A 24,261-nucleotide genomic window follows, 5' to 3' on the forward strand; every position below is an offset into this window, starting at 1 on the left:
GGTGAGGAGTAGGTGAGGAGTAGGTGGAGAGTAGGTGAAGTAGGTGAGTGTGTAGTAGGTGGTAGTGGTAGGTGTGTAGGAGGTGAATTTTAACAGCCCCCCGCAAACTCAAGGGGGATAGGAACTAACCAACTTGAGTTTGGAGAGAGTAACAAAACAAGAAAATAATCTGAAAAATAAAAAATGGATAGGAGACACTGTATAGTCGTGTCAGACCGATGGTGAAGACACTGTATGGTGGTGTCATAACGTTGTAGAGGACACTGGATGGTTGTGTCAGACCGATGTAGAAGACAGTTTATGGGGTCATGTCGGACCGTTGTAGCAGACAAGGCTGTGACAGTTCTTATGACAGTTTACGGAGTCTTGCTGGACCCTTGTAGAAACTAACCGGAATCAATGTCGGGACAGTTTACAGAGTCTTGTCGGACCCATGAAGGAGCTAACCAGAATCAATGTCGGGACAGTTTACAGAGTCTTGTCGGACCCATGAAGGAGCTAACCGGAATCAATGTCGGGACAGTTTATAGAGTCTTGTCGGACCCTTAAAAAGTCGCACCCTCAAAAGGTGTGCCCAATTTTTCAAAAGGCGTGCCATCAAAAGGCGTGCCCAATCCATAAAAAGGCGTGCCATCAAAAGGCGAGCCCAAGTCATAAAAAGATGTGTCGGACATGTTGGCGAGGCACGTGAGCGCCTTGGCTTGCGCGCCCGTGTTGTCGTCTGTCGGCAAGTGGCGCGCGATGCGCGGATCGGCCCTGGCTATTTAAACCAAGGGTGAGGCGGAGGCTGTGCATACCAGTCTGAAACCGCTGAAACCAACCCGTCTCTGAAAAACTCTGCCTCTTCGGAGAGAGAAACTTTGGAACACTTTGTAGCCCAGAAAATGGCTTCGTCTTCCCGCGGTCTGCTCACCCTCTTTCCCGACCTCAACGAGTCAACAAGAGAGATAACTGGTGCGGTGGCACTGGAACCTCAACCAAGCGCCCCGGAGTTTGCTCCGTTGAACTTTCCGATGCGGTCGGTGGAGCAAAGAATGGCAGTGCAGTCGGATGTGGAAGCCAATCAGTATACATTGAAGTCATGTGTGGAAACCATGACTGCGGTTACAAACTTGTCGAACCGGCTGCAGAGTAGGGCAAATGAGGTGCAGCAGTTAAACTCCCAGCTGGCTCTACTCCAACGCATGTATAAGGATGCGCGAGCAGAGATAAGTGTGCTAAAGGCGGAAAATAAGGAGCTGAAGCGGAAGGCCACCGTGATGTTCCGATTTGGAGGGCCTCCATATGCGGCAGGGGAGGAGCAGGGGGGATTGAATGTGCTCGGTGGCATGGGAAACACGGAGGCAACACCGTCAAGGGCCGCTCAGGACGGAGGCAAGAAGAAGAGACCTGCAGCAGAGTAGAGAAGAGAAATCCCACTGTGGGTGTGGTTTTTTTTTTTTTTGTTTTGTATTTTTTTTTTTTTTTTTTTTTGTTTTTTTTTTTGTGTGTGAAGAAATTGTGGATCGGGGTTGAGCCCGGAGATGAATAAAATATGGTGTGTGCAAATTTGCAAATGGTGTGGGTGTTTTTTGTTTTTTTTTTTTTTTGGTGTTTTTTTTTTTTTTTTTTTTTGAAAAGAAGAGATAAAAAAAAATAATAATAAATAAATAAAAAAAGAAAGAAACAAAGTAGTAAAGTGGAGGATGTTGGGGCGATGCTTTTTGAAAAGAAGAGATAAAAAAAATAATAATAAATAAATTAAAAAGAAAGAAACAAAGTAGTACTGTCATGTGCTGTCATGTGATGCTGTCATGTGCTTTTTTTTTCAGCCCTAATAACTAGGGTTTAGTACTGTATGGTCCTGTAATTGGTCCTCGACTCCTTGAGAACACAAGAAAGAAATTGAGTGCGAGAGAGAGCACAGGCTCACCAACCGACGGTAAAGAAGAAGAAGAAGACATGTCCGCGAACAATCCTTCTCAGCTCCTCCCATCTGAGCTAATTGATCGTTGTATTGGGTTGTTGTGCAAATTTGGAAATTGTTTTTTTTTTTTTTTTTTTGAAAAGGGAATCGAAAAAAATAAATAAATAAATAAATAAATAAATAAGGGGATGGTGATGAAATGATGAGCATGGGGATGATGAATAGATAATGATGAAGAAAAATAATAAAGGTGGGAGTGGGGAACAGACTGTTAATGGGTTCTGAAACGGTGGGATGAAAAAAGAAAAAAAAAAATATATATATATATATATAATAATAATAATAATAAGAAAAAGAATTGGTCAAATTGGGAGTGTGTTGTCGGTGGAAGAATAAGAATAATAAGATATTAAGGACAAAAGCATGTGCCCTGGGTGGGAGTGAGAGCAGGTTGAGAGAGCTAAACCTCCCACCACAAATGATCAATTTGGGTCTAAAATCCATTGCTTTCTCTGCCAACCTATCATAATCAATATACCCAGTACTTGAATCCACCTTGTAAGGCAAACTCTCGAAGTAAATCGAGGTGGCAGAGATCTTCTTCCCACCAGAGGTGTAATACCCATGAGTCAAATGACCACCAGAAGGCAAATCCAGGCCCATGATCCGATCATGGGGGTTGAGAACAGCCGTGTAGGCTGTGAAATTGGCGGGACTACCTGAGTATGGTTGAACATTGACAGAGAAAGAGAGAAGCAGCCGAGGCGAGTGAGGTTGCAGGTGGGGGTGGCTCAGTCACGGAGTTGTGGCTGGAAATAATGGCCAGGCTGGAGGCGACAGACACGAGGTGCGTAGGTCGCGCAAGCTGGTTGGTTGAGCACACAGGGCAGATCTCATATACGGTGTTGCCATGTAACCGTGATGGAAGAGGAGGTTCGGTTATGGAATTTGTGGCAGCGGAGTCAAGGTATGTGTTTGTGATATGTGTTGAAAAACTCCCGCGGGCAGCGAAGGCAAGGTTGTCGGCCGGCTGCCCGCCGGAAAGAAAGGAGTATAGGCCTAAATCTTATAGCTCTGATACCATGTAAAAATATATTGATAGAGATAAATTGTATGTATTATTGATTGATATATTGATATTTATTACAATGATTCATGATTCCTATATATAGAAGAGGGTGAGTGTGTAGTAGGTGAGGAGTAGGTGAGGAGTAGGTGGAGAGTAGGTGAAGTAGGAGTGTGTAGTAGGTGGTAGTGGTAGGTGTGTAGGAGGTGAATTTTAACAAAGGACAACACACAGGATGAAATCTCAAATATCAATCCAGTTAATCAGATATACGATTAATCATATAGCGCTATCATTCAAAATTCAAATGGTACTATCATTCAATTTGAAATTCAAATTGAGGATAAGGCATTCTTATCACTTGGATGACCCTCTATAAATATGAGGACCATTACACAAGATGGGGGATGGAGGAGAAAAAATCAGAAGTGAGAAGATCAGAGAGAGAGAGAAAGAAATCAAGAGCTACAGAAGTCATTACAGAAAAGAAGCCCAGAGAAATCAAGAGTCTACGCTACAAACGCAGAATGGCGATGAATAGGTAAAGGGTTTTAAACCCAAGGATTGTACCTTGTATTCGAGGGTTCAAAACCCATAACAATTTCAATAAAATATTTATTTTTCTTAAATTGTTTTTTGTTATTTATTTTGTTCTTCATTAATCAGAGGTTTCATTTATATAAAATGTGTAATTAACGATCTGGAATATAGATCTGAAATAGGAACCTGCTATTCAAATAATCAACACTGTTCAGTCCAAAAACTAAACAGCAGACATTTGTAACATAAAATTTTGAAATGTGTTGAAACACTTCATTGTTTCAAAATTTGTGTCTACAACTACTGAACAGGGTTTCTGTTAGAACAACTAATTTTTGTTCGAAAGTTGATATTAGAATGACAAAATCGTGTGAAACGAGAAAATTTGTGGTGTGAATAAAATTACCCATGTTCAATTTACTAGGGAAGTAGGGATATGAAATTCATGCCTATAAATGTCTATATAAACTATACTGCATCACTAATTAGTTACTCATACAGTCTAAAGTGGTTAGAATAATTGATCAAACATATCTAGAAGATAGCAAAAGAATAAGAAAACAAAGTGCAATATTTCAAAAAATAAAATAAAATAACTATAAGAAGTTCTATGTCGAAGGCATGCCAACAATATAAGGAAGAAACCACCTGCGCAAGAATTATTGGCCCTCCTTGCGATGCAAAGAGATTCTCCCCCTTCATTAAGTCAACGATTTTCGTAACAAAACGCTTCATTTCATTCTGCACAGATGATAATAAGTTTACTAACAAAGAATAATTTTGAACTGTGAACTAATTCAAATGAAATGTCCTAACAAATAAGTATAGTTGAAAAATATTCTCCCAAACAGACAAAGGCATTATATATACATATATATATATATTTTAATTGAAAAACAGACAAAGGCATTATAGAGATCAAAGTGTACCTGGAATAGGTCATTTGATGTTCGAAACTGGATTCCAGGAATGAAGTGTAACCAAATTGGGAACCCCCTGTTCAAACACGAGAAGAAGAAAAACGAACAGATTTTTTAGCATGTTCAAAAATTATGTTAGTGTAAAACCTGCACTTTAGGAGCAAACATTTGCAATGGACTTAACTTCAGGAACATTTTTTTGCAGCTGCCACATATAAAAGCATAGCAACCTTTAATTTCAACAATGACAGCAATGGATAGTGTAAAGCAAAGCAAATAAAACTCATAATTTATAATATAATTTTTGCGATGGTGGATCACTGGATAGCTATGGTACATGGACTCTTTAAAATAAATCGAATACCCATGTCGGACACCCGACGCTTTGATAAGGGTGTGAGATATGCGCCCGATATGCCCCGTTTGGGAATAGGCTATTTTAGTTGGCTTTTTGGCTATTTTAGCCTGGCTAAAAGTCGTGTTTGGGATGATAGTTTTTTTTTAGTTGATTTGATGGTTATAAGAAAGTAAAATGATTATGGGTTGGATATGAAATTTTTTCTTATTGGCTATTTTAGCCTATTTTGTCTTTATTGGCTATTTTAGCCAAATGGCCTCTAGCCAAACAAATTTAACACTATCATTATATGTATCTATTGTTGTACAAGGCATGTCTAGACAAGCCAAACAAGCGGGTGACTTGGAGGCTAGAGACTCCTTACCGAGCGACTGCCAGGTGTGCATTCAACCAGAGCATAACTGCACTAATCTTGGAAGGGTTATAGGAGAGGGGCACACTTGGGTGCGGAGTAGCTTGGCCGAGCTGAGTGGGTGCAAGTGCCAATCACAAGCAGAGAGGGCAACACACTCAAGCAGAGAATCCTCAAATGTGCTGAGGCAATGCTCCAAGCAATACACAACCTTCCCCTGAATGCCAAAGCAAGAGGTTAAGGCACTGCAAATATCGGCCAGATTATTTTTTACCATAGAGGGGAGAGTGATTGGCCCACATGCCAGCTCACAAGGCTAACACGTAGCGCCAAATTCCATGGAGAAGCGATCTTGGAGATGACACAACGATGCCATGTAGCAAGGCTGAACATATGTACCCACAAATATCTATGGAAGCTAGTGAAGCCACAAAATTGGCAAAAATGCACTTCAAAATATATATATATATATATATATATATATATTTTATAAATAACAATAATAATGACAAGAAGTAAAACATGCAAAAGCACAAAAAACAACGAAAGAGTGCAATATGTCACATTACAAGACAGGCAAATAAACAGAAACTGACCCATAATTCCATTCAGCACAAGCATAAGGACCAATTCTCAGATGTACAAAAAGGCCAGCTTCTTGCACTGTCTTTACAAATTTTACAATGTCAAACCTGCCTTCAAAGTAATACTGCAATAATTAGAAAAATAATTAATTATAATGATGATTATGATGACGAGCTTATCCCAAAATAACAAATACGATGAATGCCAATCATAGCAGCCAAAATACTTTAAATTATCCAATAAGCAATGTCAATAGTAGTCAATCAGGTAACCAATCAGTTAACCGTTAGTTTTGAAAGTATGAAAAATACATGTTGAATGATTGAATCGTTAGCAATGCTTCATGCAAATTGATAATGGAGAGGAATTTATAGGAAGAAATATACTCCAGATTGAAGTTTCCCACAACAAGCACATGTATGACACGAAGGAAAAAGTAAACCAACAATTGATATAGCACATATTTCATGCCAAAAGGATATTACAATAGCAATAACCAAAACATACCCCAAAAAAATACAATCATGTAAGGTAACTTGAGAGAGAGAGAGATTGACACTTTAGATAAGCTGAGGCTCTGAGAACTCTCTATTAATCTGGCTCTGAGAACTTCGTATTAATCTTTCTTAAACTTTCCCATTTGATACCAAGTATTACACTGTTTAATTGTTTATTTATTCAACTGAAGCTTAAAACTAACATAGTTCATTCTTTAAACTTGGCTTAACAAAGGAAAATAAAAGGAAAAGGAAAATGGGGAAAAGAAACAGTTGAATCTCCAGGTTACCAAAATCACTAGAGAAACCCTATCTAAGCCCTTGCAATGGGAACTCACAAGCCCATGCACCCTTGACAACCCGCTTATGCATTCTCCTAATAACCATAGACCTAAGAAGCACGAACACAAGACATGGTGATTTTAACAGCCCCCCGCAAACTCAAGGGGGATAGGAACTAACCAACTTGAGTTTGGAGAGAGTAACAAAACAAGAAAATAATCGGAAAATAAAAAATGGATAGGAGACACTGCATGGTCGTGTCAGACCGTTGTAGAAGACTGTATGGTTATGGCAGACCGATGTAGAAGACACTGGCTCGTGTTGGACCGTTGTAGAAGACAGTTTATGGGGTCATGTCGGACCGTTGTAGCAGACAATGTTGTGACAGTTGTTGTGACAGTTTACGGGGTCTTGCTGGACCCTTGTAGAAACTAACCGGAATCAATGTCGGGACAATTTACAGAGTCTTGTCGGACCCATGAAGGAGCTAACCGGAATCAATGTCGGGACAGTTTACAGAGTATTGTCGGACCCATGAAGGAGCTAACCGGAATCAATGTCGGGACAGTTTACAGAGTCTTGTCGGACCCTTAAAAAGTCGCACCCTCAAAAGGTGTGCCCAATCTTTCAAAAGGCGTGCCATCAAAAGGCGTGCCCAATCCATAAAAAGACGTGCCATCAAAAGGCGAGCCCAAGTCATAAAAAGGTGTGCCGGACATGATGGCGAGGCGCGTCACCACATTGGCTTGCGCGCCCGTTTTGTCGTCTGGCGTCAAGTGGCGCGCGATGCGCGTGTCTGCCTTGGCTATTTAACCAAGACGGAGGCTGAGGCGAAGGCAGAGGCTGAGACAAAAAAAGCTGCGAAAATCCTTTGAAAAACCCTTTGTGTTCTGAGAGAGATACTCTGTAACACTCTGTTGCCAATCCTTCTCTGAAAGTACCAGTCGGAAATCGCTGCTTCGCTGAAACACACAGCAACCCAAAAACATGGCCTCTTCTTCCCGTCCAGCGACCCAGAACATGGCCTCCTCTTCCCGTGGTCTGCTCACGCTCTTTCCAGGCCTGAACGAGTCCACAAGAGAAATAACTGGTGCGGTGGCCAGTGAACCTCAACCAAACACCTCTGGTTTTGCTCCGTTGAACTTTCCAATGCGGTCTGTGGAGCAAAAAATGGCGGTGCAAACTGATATTAAGGCCAATCAGTATACTTTGAAGTCATGTGTGGAAACCATGACTGCGGTCACAAACTTGTCGCACCGGCTGCAGAGTAGGACAAATGAGGTGCAACAGTTAAACGCCCAACTGGCTCTGCTCCAACGCATGTATAAGGATGCGCGAGCAGAGATAAGTGTGCTAAAGGCGGAAAATAAGGAGCTGAAGCGGAAGGCCACCGTGATGTTCCGATTTGGAGGGCCGCCATATGCTGGAGTGGAAGAGCAGGGGGGAGTGAACGTGCTCGGTGGATTAGGAAGCACGGAGACAACACCGTCAATGGCCGTCCAGGACAGAGGCAAGAAGAAGAGACCGGCGGCAGAGTAGAGAAGAAAAATCCCACTGTTCCGATTTGTGTTGGTTTGGTTTGGTTTGGTTTTTTTTTTTTTTTTGTTCGTTTTTTTTTTTTTTTTTTTTTGTGTGGTGTAAAATGGTGATCGGGGTGAGCCCCGACATGAATAAAATGAGTTTGGTGTGCAGTTCGTCTCTTCCTGTTTTTTTTGTTTTTTGTTTTGTTTTTTTTTTTTTTTTTGTGTTTGTGCAAAGAAATAATAATGGAAAAAAGGTGAAAAATAAAGTGAAAGAGAAAAAAAAAAAGAAAGAAATAATAAGAATATATGTGAAATTAAAAAACGAAAGAGTGGTTCTGCACGGATTTGTGAAAAACAGTAATGGTGTTTGGAATTATTATTATTATAATATTTTTTTTTTATTTTATTGTATTTTATTTTATTGGTTCACATGGGTTTCTTGGCCCACGGTTTGGTGAAAACCTGCCATGGGTGTGGAATTGGTTTTTTTTTTTTTTTTTTTTTTTTTTTGTGTGTAAGAATAATAATAATAATAATAAGAATAATATATTAATGGTTTGATTGTGTAAGAATAATAATAAGAATAATAATAATAATAATAATATATTAATGGTGAAAGCATGTGCCCTGTGGGAGCAGCTGCCGATAAAGAAAAAGAGAAGATAAAATAAAATAAATAAAGGTAAAGTGGGGGTAGTTCTTTATCTCATTGTCTGTTCTTCCAGGCAACCTTGATGCTATCTTTGACCACCTATTGCCGAGGCGGGCATGAAGATCAATGACCAACTTCTCTTCCTCCTCGTTGAGTAGGCCACGCTTCAAGTCAGGGCGGAGGTAGTTAGTCCAGCGGAGGCTGCAGCTCTTGCCGCAGCGGCGGAGACCAGCGAGCTTCGGAACGGCACGCCAGCAGCAGTGGCCATTGGTGAGGATGAAACTGACGAGTTTGGCGTCTTCCTCAGCTGTCCATGGTCCTTTGTTCACCACAAATTTGTCACAGCAAGGTTTCCTTCCCATCAGCTGCTGTGTGTTAGAGATCAGTGTGTGTATGTATGCCGAGAGGTGGAGTGGCCGGTGGTGGAGCTGAAACCGGCGGAGCGGACACCACAGGAGGTGTGAAGGTATGTGTAGAAAATTCTAACGGACTAGGTTGAGGTCCGGCGGACGGCTAAGGTGAGGTTGCCGTCCGCCGGTGAAGCGAAAAATACTAGGTTCTAAACCTGCTCTGATACCATGTAGAAATTTAATGTATAAAGAGAAATGATTGTATTATTGATTGATGTATATTATTAATTACAAATGGTGAGGGGCTCCTTATATAGGAGATGTAGTGGAGTAGGTAGTAGTAGGTGGTAGTAGTAGGTGTGTAGTAGGTGGTAGTAGGTGGTGGTAGGTGTAGTAGGTGGAGTAGGTGATGGTAGGTGTTAACAAAAATATAAAAAAAATGACGATAACGACAATAAAAAATATATATTTTTGTTTGCTATGTAGATAATATTACGTCCACAAACAATCAAAATTAACAAAAACCAACACTAGTTCAATATATAAAAAATTCATAATTAAATAAAACACTAGATTTAAATAATTAATAGATCATCCATAAAAAATTCCAAAATATTATAAACATTCAAAAGTGGAGAGATTCGGGAAGAAAATAAATGATTTGGGAAGAAAATAAAAGAAATGCATTTCTCTTGGATCATATCACTTGTTTAGAAAAGTAAAGAGAATAGAATTGGAGTGAAATGGAGAGAAACTCATTTCTCTCATTACCCTCATTTGGAGAGATTCGAAGAGAAAAGAAACCAACTAGTCCCTTTTTTTTTAATACCAAAACTACCCCTTTAGATATAAAAGAAATAAAAACCTAACATTTGCAAAAGGTTATTTTGGTAATATAGCATGAAACAATTTCTTTTCTTTTCCTTTAGGTAGTTTAACCAAACAAGATAGGCAAGAAATCATTATATTTTCCTTTCTTTTCTCTCCTATTTATTTAAACAAGAGGAAGAAAATAACAATCTTTTCTCTCCTAACTTATATAATCATTTATTTTCTTTTCTCTCCTAAGTTCCCAAACAAATTAATTAAATACATGTCCCTTGTGTCCTGTGTTCCTAGCGTGTCCAACAATGCTACGAAACTATTTGGAGCATCCATGCTTTATTATAGCCACAGACTATAAATGCATATAATTATTATAAGGACATAGTTATACCTCTCCCTTGACGGGCTCATGATAATTCCAGAAAATGTAAGTCTCAATCACGTCCAATCCTCCTTCCTTCGATTTCCTAATAAGTTCCGGCCACACCTAAAATTCATCACAACAACCACCATAAGCTATATTATTCATACAAAAACATAATGCTGCCAATTAATACATGTGAACACAAACTCACTTCAGGCGTGCTTCTAGGATAGTGAATTGAACCAGACTGCAAAACCCGCCTCTTCCCATCAATAACCAGTGCTTTCCCATCATATGTAACAGTAGTCGCAACCCCTCTTTCACCAAAATAACCTTCAAAAACCAAAATCACAAACAAAACAACTGCCAATGTACTCTTTCCTCCCATACTTCAATTAACCCAAATACCCAAATTGCATAAAATGCATATATATGTGTGCGCATATATGCAGTTTCCAAGGACCAAGATTACAACACTAATCAAGAACCCATGTTCAATTTCAACTTCTTGTATGTGGGTGTCTGTCTTTATCTTCTTATAATGCGTCTTATCTTCTTATAATGCGTGTATACATGTGAATATACATACATGCATGATTGTGAAAAGATATATATATATATATATATATATAAACAAGTGACTGTGTAGTGTGGCCTGTATGGAGTGTTGTGGTCGAAAATGAGGAATCTGAAGAGAAATTTAAAACGGGAATAAAAACATACCGTGGAGGTTATTGCGATGATTGTGAACTTAGAGGTAGCTTTCAAGGTCTTTGTCATGTTTTAAAAAAAAAACTGTGGATTAAGACATGCAGAGTGAAGCTTAGGACTCACTCTCTTGGCAGTTCTTCATATGGACTTATTTACCAAAAAAAAAAAGGATAAATTATACTTTTTAATCTTTATATTTTAATTTAAATTTCATTTTAATCTTTATTAATTCAATTTAAAAAATTTAATTTTTATATCTAAGTTTAATTTTAATTCAATTTTTTTGTTCAAGTTCAATATTAAAATTAACATTTTGAAACGTTTGTACGTTGTAATGAAATTGGATTAGGTTATATTTGGGGATAGTTTTATTGGTTAAAATAATTAATAAAGACAAAAAAAAGACTAAAATAATAAATAAGATAAAATATTACATCTTATCTATCAATCAATTACTTTTTATTTTATAACTACCTATTCAATTACAAAATAAAATTATAAATTATCCAAAACATTATTTTTTTCTATTTCATAAAACAACTAAAAAGTTAAAAACTCAATTAAAATAATCAAGTTTTTAAACGGGTAAGAATGCAAGGACAAAATATAGTTTAAGTCAAATTATAAGAGTAAAAAATATAATTTATTAGAAAATAATAATTTCACTTTTGTACCTTTTATTTTTAAAATGTTAGAGGTTTTAAAAATTCTACTAAAAATTTTATTAAATGTATCACAGTTGTGGGATCCATACACACTCATATTTAATAAAAATTTTGATAAAATTTTTAAAATTTCTACCATTACTCCTTTTATTTTTTACTAATACCAAACACTTCCTTTAATTGTCATAATCAGCCATCTAAATTGTCTGATAAAGCCGGTCTTACAAATTGTGGGAGTAAGTAAAGTAGAAATTTGATTGAAAAACAATGATCTAAATGATTAAGGCTTTGTTTGGAAAGTGGGTTAACTTTTTAACTTTTTGATTTTTTTAATTATTTTAGCTAGGGCTAAAAAGTTGGGTTTAAGAAGGGCTTTTTGACTTTTTTGTCTTTTTTTGTGAGAGAAGAGTGTAATGATTATGGATTAGATGTGATGTTTTGTTTTTTGTGATTAAAATAGTCTACTTTGTCTTTTGTGGCTAAAATAGTCAAAAAAGTCTGAAAACCAACTTGCCAAATGGAGGCTAAAATAGATGAACTAAAGTTTAAAAGGACTTGGACGATAAATCTATTTTTAAATTAGGCCTGGTTTCTTTCAATGTGTGATTAGATTGGAGAGTATTGTTGAATTCGTAGGAGTCCACTACAGGTTCCGTTTCGATAATCTAAATCGTTCAATGTATAAAACTCGTCGAGTACTATATGCCTATAAAAAATCACATTGATCAGATATCGATAGCTACGTAATCAAATCAGTTTTGTATCTAAAAAAAAGGACGGTGAAAAAATAAACGGTTGACAGAAATCTGGTCCGATGAGATAACTATCAATATCCGTTCAACATGATTTTTTACAGACATATAGTACTCGACAAGTTTTACAATTAAACGGTTCGCATTATCAAAAAGGAACCCATGGTGGGCCTCACGGGCCCAACAGTACCCTCTGATCTGATCATAGACAGGATGAAAGCCCAGCCCTTTTAGATTTTATTTATCCAAACATTTAGGCACTATGGGTGTGTTTGGTTTGTATTTTGAGATAAATGTTTTTAAAAAAATTTGGAGAGAGAGTCTAGAATTTTTTTTGGTTTGTTTAGTTGTATATTTTGAAAATAGTTTTGGAGTTTGAAATGATTTGATATTTTGTTATGGTTGAGTAGATGTGTGTGAGAGAAAAATTAATTGAGAATGAGAAATGAGAGGGAAAAAACGTGATTGATTAATGTGTAGAAAAGAGAAAGTGATTTTGGAAAAAAAATTCAAAATTTTAGAAATTTTTCTCAAAAATTGTATCTTCAGATACAAACCAAACTAACCCTAAACATTTTGAGCTCTTTTGGGAAGTAGGTTAGTAGTCAAAAGCCAGTTTTTAACCCATTTTAGGACACATATCTGTTACATTTTTTGCATGGTTTTTTTTTTAAAAAAAAAAAGTTAAAAAACTACATTTTAACCATCTTCACAAAGCAAAGTTTTGTTCAAAAGGATAATCATTATTAAAATGACTAAACTACACACGTATATATACATGCTATCGAAACCAAACCAAACTCAACACACACACTCTCTCTCTCTCTTTCTCCTTTCTCCTCTGATTAGGGTTTCATCCGCCATTCTCCTCTTTGATCTCTCTTCTTTCCTCCCTCATCCCTTCTCTCCCATCTGATATCTGAATGAGAGAGTAAGATGGTGAGGAGAGGCAACACTAGCAAGCTAATAGGGCCCTAGACCCTGAATTGATCCTTGGATTGGGATCAGCCACCAACAATACTTTAAATTAGGGATTAGCCATCTAAACTCTTAATATTATTAAATCTCCTCCTCAAAACCATTACAATAAGCATTCTTATATAAGAAAAATAACATACACTTTCTAATAGAATTAGACTTCCAAAATTGATTTGGATAGTAATTGAAAAGAAGTAGACTTCTTAATATAATTGGTTTTCTAACATTCAATCGCCCTAGAATCACAGCTTGTCCTAAAGTTAGAAAATCGGGATAACGAGCACAAAAAGCAGTATGGTCTTCCCAAGTAGCTTCATTAACAGAATGACCTTTCCACTGAATAAGCCAACGTGTGATAGCTTGATTGTTCTACTTGAAGATGTCGCAATCTAAAATTTTCTCAGGCACCTATTCAAAAACATCAACAAAAGAAGGTAAGTAACATTTGTTTCCAACTTTAACTTCAAGGCAGAGACATGAAAACGGGGTGTATGCGACACCCTTCATGAAGGTCCAACTTGTAGGCAACAAAACCAACCTGCGCAATAATGTGAAAAGGTCCATAAAAACGAGGAGAAAGCTTGGAATAATGTTGCGAAGTAGCTATAAACTGGTGATAAGGTTGCAGCCGCAAAAACATCCAATCATTCACAGTGAAACGACGTTCAGTTTGATTAGCATCAGCATAGAATTGCATATGAGCTTGCGCAGATTGCAGATTATCTTTTAAAAGTTGCAAAGTACGATCGCGATTCTGTAAAGCAAGGTCAACTGTATGAACAACAATTGTACCAGGAAAATAAGCCGAAACTAAAGGTGGAGGGCGGCTGTAGATAGCCTCAAACGAAGTCATTTAAGCAAAATGATAAGTGGTATTGTACTACCATTCAGTCCAAGGCAACCAGCGAAACCAATCGTGAGGTTTCTGACCTGCAAAACATTGAAGATAACACTCTAAAATGCGGTTAGTAACCTCGGTTTGACCATCAGATTGAGGGTGATAAGCCGAACTTCGACATAATTGCGTACCCTACATAGTGAAGAAGGCTTCCCAAAAATTACTAAGAAAGATGGGGTCTCTATCATTGACAATTGTACGAGGCATGCTATAATATCCGGCTCCTTAATTAATTGTTAAATCGTGTGATTTGTCTTAATTATGTGTTTATTTATGTGTGTTATGTGTTCATTGTATTGAATTAGTAGGAAAGATAGATGGAAAGGGGAAATAAACCTATCTGAATCGGTAAACCATAAAATTAAAATTAAAGATTTAACATAGTCAATTAGAGCCTAATTCATAGTAATAAGTTTCAATTTAGTGTTAAATTAAGAAGATTTTAATGAGAATTGAGTTATTAAAAATTAAACTTAGAATTAGGAAGAGAATTAGACCTAAAATAGGCCTAACTCTACTCATCAAATAAGAGGTAGATAGAGATAGATATTTTGTGAGAATTCTAGAGACAAAAGAGAATAAAGAAAGCTAGGGTTCAAGGAGAAGAAAGGGGAATTAACCAACCTTCATCAAATCATCAACTTGAGGTAAGAATTTTTCCTTCAATCTCATGAATTTGGGTTGTCTTTATCATGGAATTAGAGAATCTAAGTTGAAGCAAAAAGTAGAGTGGTGTGAACTTGTTAGTTGAATCCTAAGGAGGAAAATAGAGGAACTAGTGCAAGATATGAATCTGCATGGCATTCTTCATGTTTTACCACTTGTTTTTGCATGATTTATGAGCAATATGGAGGAAACTCCATGAATTAGAACTTAACCTCCATGTTTTATGATTTCTATGTTTTTCATTTGTGATAACTTAAGTGTGAATTGGATATGATTCATGTTAGAATTTCTCTCCACACCTACCATCTCCACTAGCACCCACTTCACCTACCACCTCCACTACACTACACTACACCTACTACCACTTTCTTTTCTATTTATAGAAGTTGTAATTTGTAATCCAATATATATCAATCAATAAACAACAATCAATAATACAATCAATATCTATACAATTCTCTATTTCTCTTTATACATTAAATTTTTCTACATGGTATCAGAGCAGGTTTAGAACCTAGTATTTTCGCTTCCCCGGCGGGCGGCAACCTCACCTTAGCCGCCCGCCGGACCTCAACCTATTCCGCTGTCATCTCTATCAATACATATAGCTTCCAGTTCGCCGCCACCAGAGGCGACTTCTCTACATACAAAGATCAACCACCTTCTCAACCTTTTAGTTCTACTACTGTGACCCTCTCTATGATGGTTCTGGTGTCTCTGCAATGTGGGCTGTTCTTACTATTGTTGTTGTCTTTGACTTCTCTGTGGGTGCAACACTTGGAAGGGGTGTAAATAGGGGTTTTGCAACACTGCTTGCTAGTACTCTTGGCGTTGGAGCTCATCGAATTGCTAGTTTTTTCTGGAGAAATATGTGAGCCCATACTACTTGGGCTTTTTCGTCATCATACTAGCTGCAGTAGTGACATTCATAAGATTTTTTCCAAGAATGAAAGCAAGATACGATTATGGGCTGCTGATATTTATATTAACATTCTGTTTAATATCAGTATCTGGTTATAGAGATGATGAGGTGTTAGAGATGGCCCACAGGAGGCTATCCACCATACTCATCGGTGGTGCCAGCGCTGTGATTGTGTGTGTATGCATTTGTCCATATGTGGTGCTGGTGTTGTCAAGGGCTTCCAGCCATCTATCTATCAGGCAAATAATGGTGGGGCCAATTTTGTGGCACATGGTTAGAACCTTTTCAGAGGACTACAATGATTTGAATGTTGAGCCTTCGTTTGGAGAGACCAATCTCGACTTTGAAGGCAGAGAGAGGAGCACTAAGGAAAGCACACCCATTCTTCTTTTATTTATTTAATCACACTCACCAAGTTTGTTTCACTCTCATTATCACATCCATACACACCGGTATCATGTTGTCTTCAACTTTCTTTTATTTATCATTTTAAAATACACCCTTATCATGTTGTTCCCCACCTTCTTTACTTTATATATATATATATATATATATCTCTTTTTATTATATTCTATTACTCAAACTCTCCTCCATTTGATTTTAAAATCACTTATTTTTTATTTATTTTTTCCAAATCACTTTTCCTCCTTTTTACATACCCCCACTTTATTTTTGAAACAATCACCCTGATATTTTTCATATAATCCATCTATACATATTTTTTTTATCTATTTTCTTTCTCCCTTGTTTTCTTTCATTTTATTTTTATTTTTTCAACACAACACTCCCAAAAAAAAAAAAAAAAAAAAAAAAAACATTTTACAAACTTGTCATTTCTTCATGCCGGGGATCAACCCCGATCAGCATTTTACACCCAAAAAAAAACAAAACAAAAAAAACAAAAAAAAAAAACACACACACACACAAAACAACCACATCCACAGGCGGGATTTTGCTTCTCTACTCTGCTGCGGGTCGCTTTTTCTTGCCTCCGTCCTGGGCGGCCCTTGCCGGTGCTGCCTCTGTGTTTCCCGCACCCACTCCACTGGGCACGATCACTACTCCCTGCTCCTCCACTGCAGCATATGGCGGACCTCCAAATCGGAACATAACGGTGGCCTTCCGCTTCAGTTCCTTATTTTCCGCCTTTAGCACACTTATCTCTGCTCGCGCATCCTTATACATGCGTTGGAGCAGAGCCAGTTGGGCGTTTAACTGCTGCACCTCATTTGTCCTACTCTGCAGCCGGTGCGACAAGTTTGTGACCGCAGTCATGGTTTCCACACATGACTTCAAAGTATACTGATTCGCCTCAATATCTGATTGCGCTGCCATTCTTTGCTCCACAGACCGCATAGGAAAGGTCAACGGAGCAAACTCAGGGGCGTTTGGTTGAGATTCAAGGGCAACCGCACCGGTTATCTCTCTTGTGGACTCGTTGAGGTCGGGAAAGAGAGTAAGCAGACCACGGGAAGAAGAGGCCATGTTCTGGGTAGCTGGACGGGAAGAAGAGGCCATGTTTTTGGGTTGCTAAGTGTTTCAGAGAAGCAGCGATTACCGATTGGTACTGTCAGACAAGGTTGGTTACAGAGTGTTTCAAGGTTTGCAGCTCTTCGAGACAAGCTCTCTGAGAATGCAGAGGTTTCAACTGGTTTGTTATGCTTCCAAGCCTCAGCCTCCGCTTCGGTTTATAAAGACCCTGACGAAGAGGCCGACACGCGTTCTGTCGGTCACGTGCATCGCCGCGTGTCTGGCGCGCCTTTTGATGGCTCGCCGCTCGATGATTTCTGTCGGGCACATCTTTTGATAAAGTGGGCGCGCCTTTTGAGGGCGCGACTTTTGCGGGCTCGATATATATATCTACATGTATATCTTTTGGGCAGCCTATATACACACTCATACAGTGTCTTCTACATCGGTCCGACATGACCCTATAAACTGTCCCGACATTAATTCCGGTTAGCTCCTTTATGGGTCCGACAAGACTCTGTAAACTGTCCCGACATAGATTCCGGTTAGTTTCTACAAGGGTCTGACAAGACTCTGTAAACTGTCCCGACATAGATTCCGGTTAGTTTCTACAAGGGTCCGACAAGACTCTGTAAACTGTCCCGACATTGATTCCGGTTAGTTTCTACAAGGGTCCGACAAGACTCTGTAAACTGCCCCGACATTGATTCCGGTTAGTTTCTACAAGGGTCCAGCAAGACTCCGTAAACTGTCACAACAACTGTCACCACATTGTCTGCTACAACGGTCCGACATGACCCCATAAACTGTTTTTCTACAACGGTCCGACATGACCCCATAAACTGTCTTCTACAACGGTCCGACATGACCCCATAAACTGTCTTCTACAGCGGTCTGACACCGCCATTCAGTGTCCTCTACAACGTTATGACACCACCATTCAGTGTCTTCATCAACGGTCTGACACGACCATACAGTGTCTCCTATCCTTTTTTATTTTTATGTATTTTCTTGTTTTGTACACTCTCTCCAAACTCAAGTTGGTTAGTTCCTATCCTCCTTGAGTTTGCGGGGGGCTGTTAGAATTTCTCTCCACACCTACCATCTCCACTAGCACCCACTTCACCTACCACCTCCACTACACTACACTACACCTACTACCACTTTCTTTTCTATTTATAGAAGTTGTAATTTGTAATCCAATATATATCAATCAATAAACAACAATCAATAATACAATCAATATCTATACAATTCTCTATTTCTCTTTATACATTAAATTTTTCTACAATTCATATTGAAGTTAGATATGGTGAATTCAAGTTGTTTTGATGCATTTTGGACCTTGATTTTCATAAAATTGGGTTTGGGTTTGAAAAGGGGAAAATTCCATTTTCAGTCAAATTTTTCCATTGATTTTCACCCAGACCACTCGAGCGGCTTGGGCCACCGCACGAGCAACCAACCTTGTTTTGGCTAACATTGCATTATGAAGTTTTCCCGCTCGTGGGCCAAGGCCATCGCATGTACGGCTGGGACCACCGCATGTGCGGCCAATAGGACCAATCCAGTTTGATTTTTCCTTTGTTTTCTCTGACTTCCAAGCCTCTAATTGCATAATTTTCAACTGTTTCCTATCCATGGTATGAACACAAGAGGAAAGAATGAAAGAGATTGGATTTAAAAATAAAATAAAATAAGTAACGAATCAGTAATGGATAAGTTAGTTACTAACTGAACAGAAGGACTGTATATTAAACCATTGTGCTTTCATGTGTCTATGTAGGTCAGACACCGCATCCTAGCCACGTGCTATACGAAACTAACTGTGAGTGACAATGTAGTAAATCTATGTTTGAGTTATACTTCTTTCTGATTATTATTATTTTTGTTAAAGTTGTTCTATAGTGACATGATGTGCTAAATAAATGAGTCCATTCCATGCAATATGCTCATGTGGCCCATGCCCAGGGGTAACAATACCACTATTTTATTCATGTGGCCCTTATCCGGGGGTAATAATACCGTGGTCTATATTCACGTGGCCCTTACCCGGGGGTAATAGTACTGTGGTCCATGTTCACTTGGCCCTCGCCCCAGGGGTACCAATATTATGGCCTATATTCACGTGGCCTTCGCCTGGGGGTACTAGTACCATGGCTAGATGCGTATGAGATATTGCGTTATATGATTATGATTGAAGGACTGTCATACGTGCTCGTAGATCTATATGATTGCTATGTTTTAACGAACATGCTACTACTATGTGACTTGACTTTAATGTTCAAACGGACATCATTTCTAACCTCTTTACACATTGTTGTTCATTGGGCTTTGGCTCACAGTTTATATCTGTTATGTAGGCGATCAAGCTCAAGAAATGACCTAAGAGCGTCAACCTATCTTCTAGTTATCAAACCAACCATTTTGGGTCTAACTCCAAGCTTTTTGGGGAGTGATGAATTCACCCTTTTGGTAAGTGATCACGTGTCTTATATCAAAGATCTTTTGTTTTAAGTATATTACGTAAGGAAATAATTCCCTAAGTATTGTATATGCTTTTAGTACTTGTATATGATAAGGTAGTGGATGATTGTACAATAATACATATAGAGTTGGTTGTTCATTTTAGTTTCAGAGTTCATTGGACGATGTTTTGTGATCTTATTGGCTTCCGCCAGCCCCTTATACTATTGACTGTTATGTAGACCTTCAGTAATCTTGGATTACTGGCCGGTCACGTTTTTAATCCTGTGGGGCGGGGGTTGGGTTGTGACATATGCCATGCAAGCGAACAATATCTCTTACAAAAACAGTAGCAATAGTAGTGGCGGAATAAGGATGAAAAAGAGGCTAATGCTCACGCTGTAAAAGGACCTCGTGGCGTTTATACTGTAAAAGATGATGTACCAGGCCATTATCCATAAGCATAATGATAGGAGAACCATCACCAACCAAAGTGAACTCTTGATCAGCGACTTGATATTTCATGGTTAAATTGCGAAAATCTCAAGTAATTAAGCCTAATGATCCTAACCATTGTGCTCCCAAAACCAACTCACAGCCACTAATAGCCAAAAGAAAAAATTTGAAGGAAACTATATAGCCTTGAAAATTAAGTTGAACATCAAAACGCTTACCTAAGCTATTTCAAAATCCACCATTAGCCATCATGACTCGTAAAGACTTGTCCTTTTTAATAGAATAACCACACTGTTTAGCAATAGAATGATAGATAAAATCATGTGTGAAACCAAAGTCGATGACTGCAATAGGTTGATTTTTTAGAGTGTCGCTGATGTGCATAGTTTCAGATTGAGTTGATCCCATAAGAGCATGTAACGAAATTTCAAAAGTTGGGGGTTTTGGGACACCACCAATTATGGTTTTAGATTTAAAGTCCTTAACTTCGACTTCTGGTTCACCTTCCAAGAGAGATAATTGTGGTTTTTGGCATCAATGACCAGGTTTATAAATCTCATTGCAATTAAAACAAAGACCCTTCTCACGTCGTTCCTTTTGTTCAGTCCATGACAAATGTTTAACACCAGTAGGTAAGAATGGCAATTGGTTAACAGACTTAGGTACATAAGATATGTTAGAAGGCCATGAAGAAAATGGACGAGAAATAGTCTTGGTTATACTATATACGATGGTTGCTATAATTACATCCTTTTGGCAAAGCGCTAATTCAAAGGTCTCGATTAGACTCATTGGACGAAGCAAACGAACACCAACCCTTATGTCGGCATGAAGTCCAGAAAGAAAAATACTAATTTGATGCGACTCAAGCAAACCTGGAACCATATTAGCAAGTTGCTTAAACTTCGTAATAAATTCATGAACAGTGCCAATCTGAGATAGTTTGGCTAATGAACTATAAGGATCAATGTGTTGTCGAGAACCAAAACGGGTGCATATGGCTTGAGAAAATTGTTGCCAAGTCAAAACCCCATGGGACTGTTTAATCCAACGATATCAAAAAATAACATCGCCTTGAAGGTGCACTGCAACCAAAGGAACCATCTGTGCGTCTAAAACACCATTAAGTTCTTGATATTGTTTAGCCTGAAATAACCACCCTTCAGGATCAGTACCGTTAAATTTTGAAAAATCAATTCGGAGAGTTCGACCTTGAAAATCTGGACCTGCATGCCGATCGTCGTCATTGCGTTGTATATGTGGATTAAGATTGATGCCAAGTTAGGGAAGGCGAGCTTCACATTGCCTATCCTACAATAATGTGAAAACATTTTGAAGAATGGTATTATTAGTTTGTCTATCACGTATCGACTCTTGCATATTAGTAGACATCATGTCTATCCTAGTAGTAAGAGCAGCAACTTATTCTTCAAGTTCCTTAACAGTCATGTTGATGATGATGAATAATAGAGTAAGTAAATATAGAAGGTCAAAGATCGAATGCTCTAATACCAGATGATAGGGTCCTAGACCCTGAATTGATCCTTTGATTGGGGATCAACCACCAACAATCCTTTGAATTGGGGATTAGCTACCTAAACTCTTAATATTATTAAATCTCCTCTTCAAAACTATTACAATAAGCATCCTTATATAAGAAAAATAATATAGACTTCCTAATATAAGTAGACTTCTTAAATTGATTTAAATAGTAATTGAAAACAAATAGATTTCCTAATATAATTGGTTTCCTAACACGAGCTCCACCATTCTTTATTGTCCTCAGATCTCTCCGTTGCTCGATCATCCGGTAACACTTCACCGTCCACGGCCAAATCACTCTGCCATTGTTGTTGTTCCAAAGTTTCGAAGCCTTCATGTGCCATACCAAGTCCCAGTAGCCTGTGATCTTCTTGCGGGGGAGCACCGCCGGGAGCTGCCATACATTGAGTGTCTTGGTGGTACGAAGGTGGTGGGATGGACTATCGACGTGGGTTTCTTCAAGACGATGATGATTTCGCCCGTTCGTTACTCCCCTTCCATCACCGTCACCGCCACAGCCACCGCCACCGAAACCCTACCTTCTTCGTACTCCTCTCCTCTTCCTCCGGCCTTCTTCCATTCCAGATCTCTTCAGATCTTGAACGCTGGTCTGATCTGTTTAGATATGTTCTTGATTATATTCCAGATCTAGGTTATATTGGTGGTAGATAAAGATGTAGGTCATATTCCAGATCTAGGTTATATTGATCTTGATTATATTTTAGATTTAGGTTTATCCTGGGAAAGTATTGGTGGTAGATAAAGATGGTATTCAATCACTCTGTTTATACAGATAGAATGTGATTGTTCAAAAAATTGATATCCCTGTGTTTGTATTTCTCATATATAATCTGTTTAGATCTGTTCAATTTTATTTTATTTACTTATTTTTTTGGTTGTAGATCTGAGTGTGTGTGTTAGGGGTAAGCAGCGGATATACCGATCCATTAAAACAGACCAAACCGAACCGATCCGCCCAATTTTGGACGAATGCATGATGATGAGCAGACGGTTGCGGATTGATTTTCTCCAATCCGCCAATCTGGCGGACGGATGACAGATTTGAAATTCCTTTGGCCGTAACCGAACCACCGAACCGCCAAACCGCGAACACCCCTATTAATTTATAAGACTTTATGTTTTCAGTTTGTTTAAATATTCTGTTTGTGTTTTCAATTAAAAAAGAGTTTAAATATTCTGTTGAAAAAAGTTTTCAACTTGAATATCTTTTTTGAATTGAAAAAAATAAACGTATTATTTATCTATATTTTTTGGTTTTTAAATCTATCTCTAAAAATAATAAATAGAAAATATAATATATATGCTGGTTGGTTTTTGTTTTCAAAAACAGATATAGATGTAACAATACAAAGATATACAATCTTTACTACTGCTCTGTTCATGGTTTTAGTGATTTGAATTATTTTTATATTTTAAGAACCACATATTGTAATACTTTATGTGAATAAGGCATGCTGTGATTGTAGTATGTGGATGAGGCATGCAGTGATTGTATATTCTAAAGTTTCAAACTTTCTTGCTTTGGATCAGGCATGCAGTGATTGTAATATTTTTTTAAGTCATTAACTGTAATACTTTCTTCTCTTTTTTTTTTTTGAGGAAGTGCAGAAGTTGAATTATGTTGAAAATTTATAAAATTTTAAACCGCCAAACCGATTGGCATCCATCCGCTAAACCGTCAATCTGCTCAATCCACATCCGCCAGATTGGCGGACGGATACAGATTGATTTTCTTCAATCCGCCAATCTAGTAGACGGATTGCGGATTGGAGGTTTCGTGGCTGCAACCGACCCGCGCCCACCCCTAGTGTATGTGTGTGTTTGTTAAGTTGTAGTTGCAATTGTTGATGATGAAAAAATAGATTATTGTTGTTGTTGAAGATGATGACTGCAACAGATAAAAAAAAATCTATGGTGCAACAGATAAAAGAATGATCTATTCAAAATTTGAACACAGAGTGGCTTGGTGTATTTCAATAATAAAGATTTGAATAGATAAAAAAAATAACAAATAGAATTGAAAAAAATTGAATAGATAAATATAATTTAGGAGAAAAATTGAATACATAGATATAATTTAGAAGAAAAAATTGAACAGATAAATAAAATTTAGGAAGAATTGAACAGATATATATACTTTAGGAGAAAAAATGGAATAGATAGATGAAAAATTTGAACAAATAGAAAAAAAATTAAACAAATATATATAAATTTAAACAGATAGCCGAAAAGTTAAATTGATAAAAATAAAAAATAAAAAATTAAAGGGTAAAATTGAAAACAAAATGTTCTTCAAGATTTTTCACTAAATTATTTCACAAAACGTAAACTTTTCATCAATGAAAAAAAAATTTTTGGACCTAATATCTTATACCATCATTAGACTTGATTTATCACCAATTAACCCAAGTTTAAATTTGGTAAAAATATAAAAGTACTAAGTATAATTAATTTAATCCTGAATAAATTTTACTTTACACCCCTATACTTCACG

At 37.7% G+C, this 24,261-nt stretch overlaps 1 protein-coding gene across 3 annotated transcripts in view; it reads right to left on the bottom strand.

Moving 5' to 3' along the window:
* Nucleotides 1-10,933, bottom strand: part of LOC114296257 (beta-galactosidase 6) — a 54,824-nt gene extending 43,891 nt beyond the window's left edge. For 2 of the 3 annotated variants that reach the window (XR_014341000.1, XM_082888581.1), the window contains exons 1-5: nt 10,432-10,927; nt 10,248-10,343; nt 5,739-5,851; nt 4,442-4,508; nt 4,161-4,253 (exon numbers count right to left, since the gene is read on the bottom strand). Coding sequence is in view for 2 of the 3 variants with exons in the window: in XM_082888581.1 (XP_082744707.1) it covers nt 4,161-4,253; nt 4,442-4,508; nt 5,739-5,851; nt 10,248-10,343; nt 10,432-10,608 (546 nt within the window). In the remaining variant the exon portion in view is untranslated. Of the gene's footprint in view, nt 1-4,160; nt 4,254-4,441; nt 4,509-5,738; nt 5,852-10,247; nt 10,344-10,431 lie in introns of all 3 variants that reach the window. The other variant, XM_082888580.1, reaches the window with a different exon arrangement.
* Between the last annotated feature and the right edge of the window lie 13,328 nt (nt 10,934-24,261).

Source organism: Camellia sinensis, chromosome 9, assembly GCF_055761805.1.
Source record: "Camellia sinensis isolate YWXY chromosome 9, ASM5576180v1, whole genome shotgun sequence".
NCBI lineage: Eukaryota > Viridiplantae > Streptophyta > Magnoliopsida > Ericales > Theaceae > Camellia > Camellia sinensis.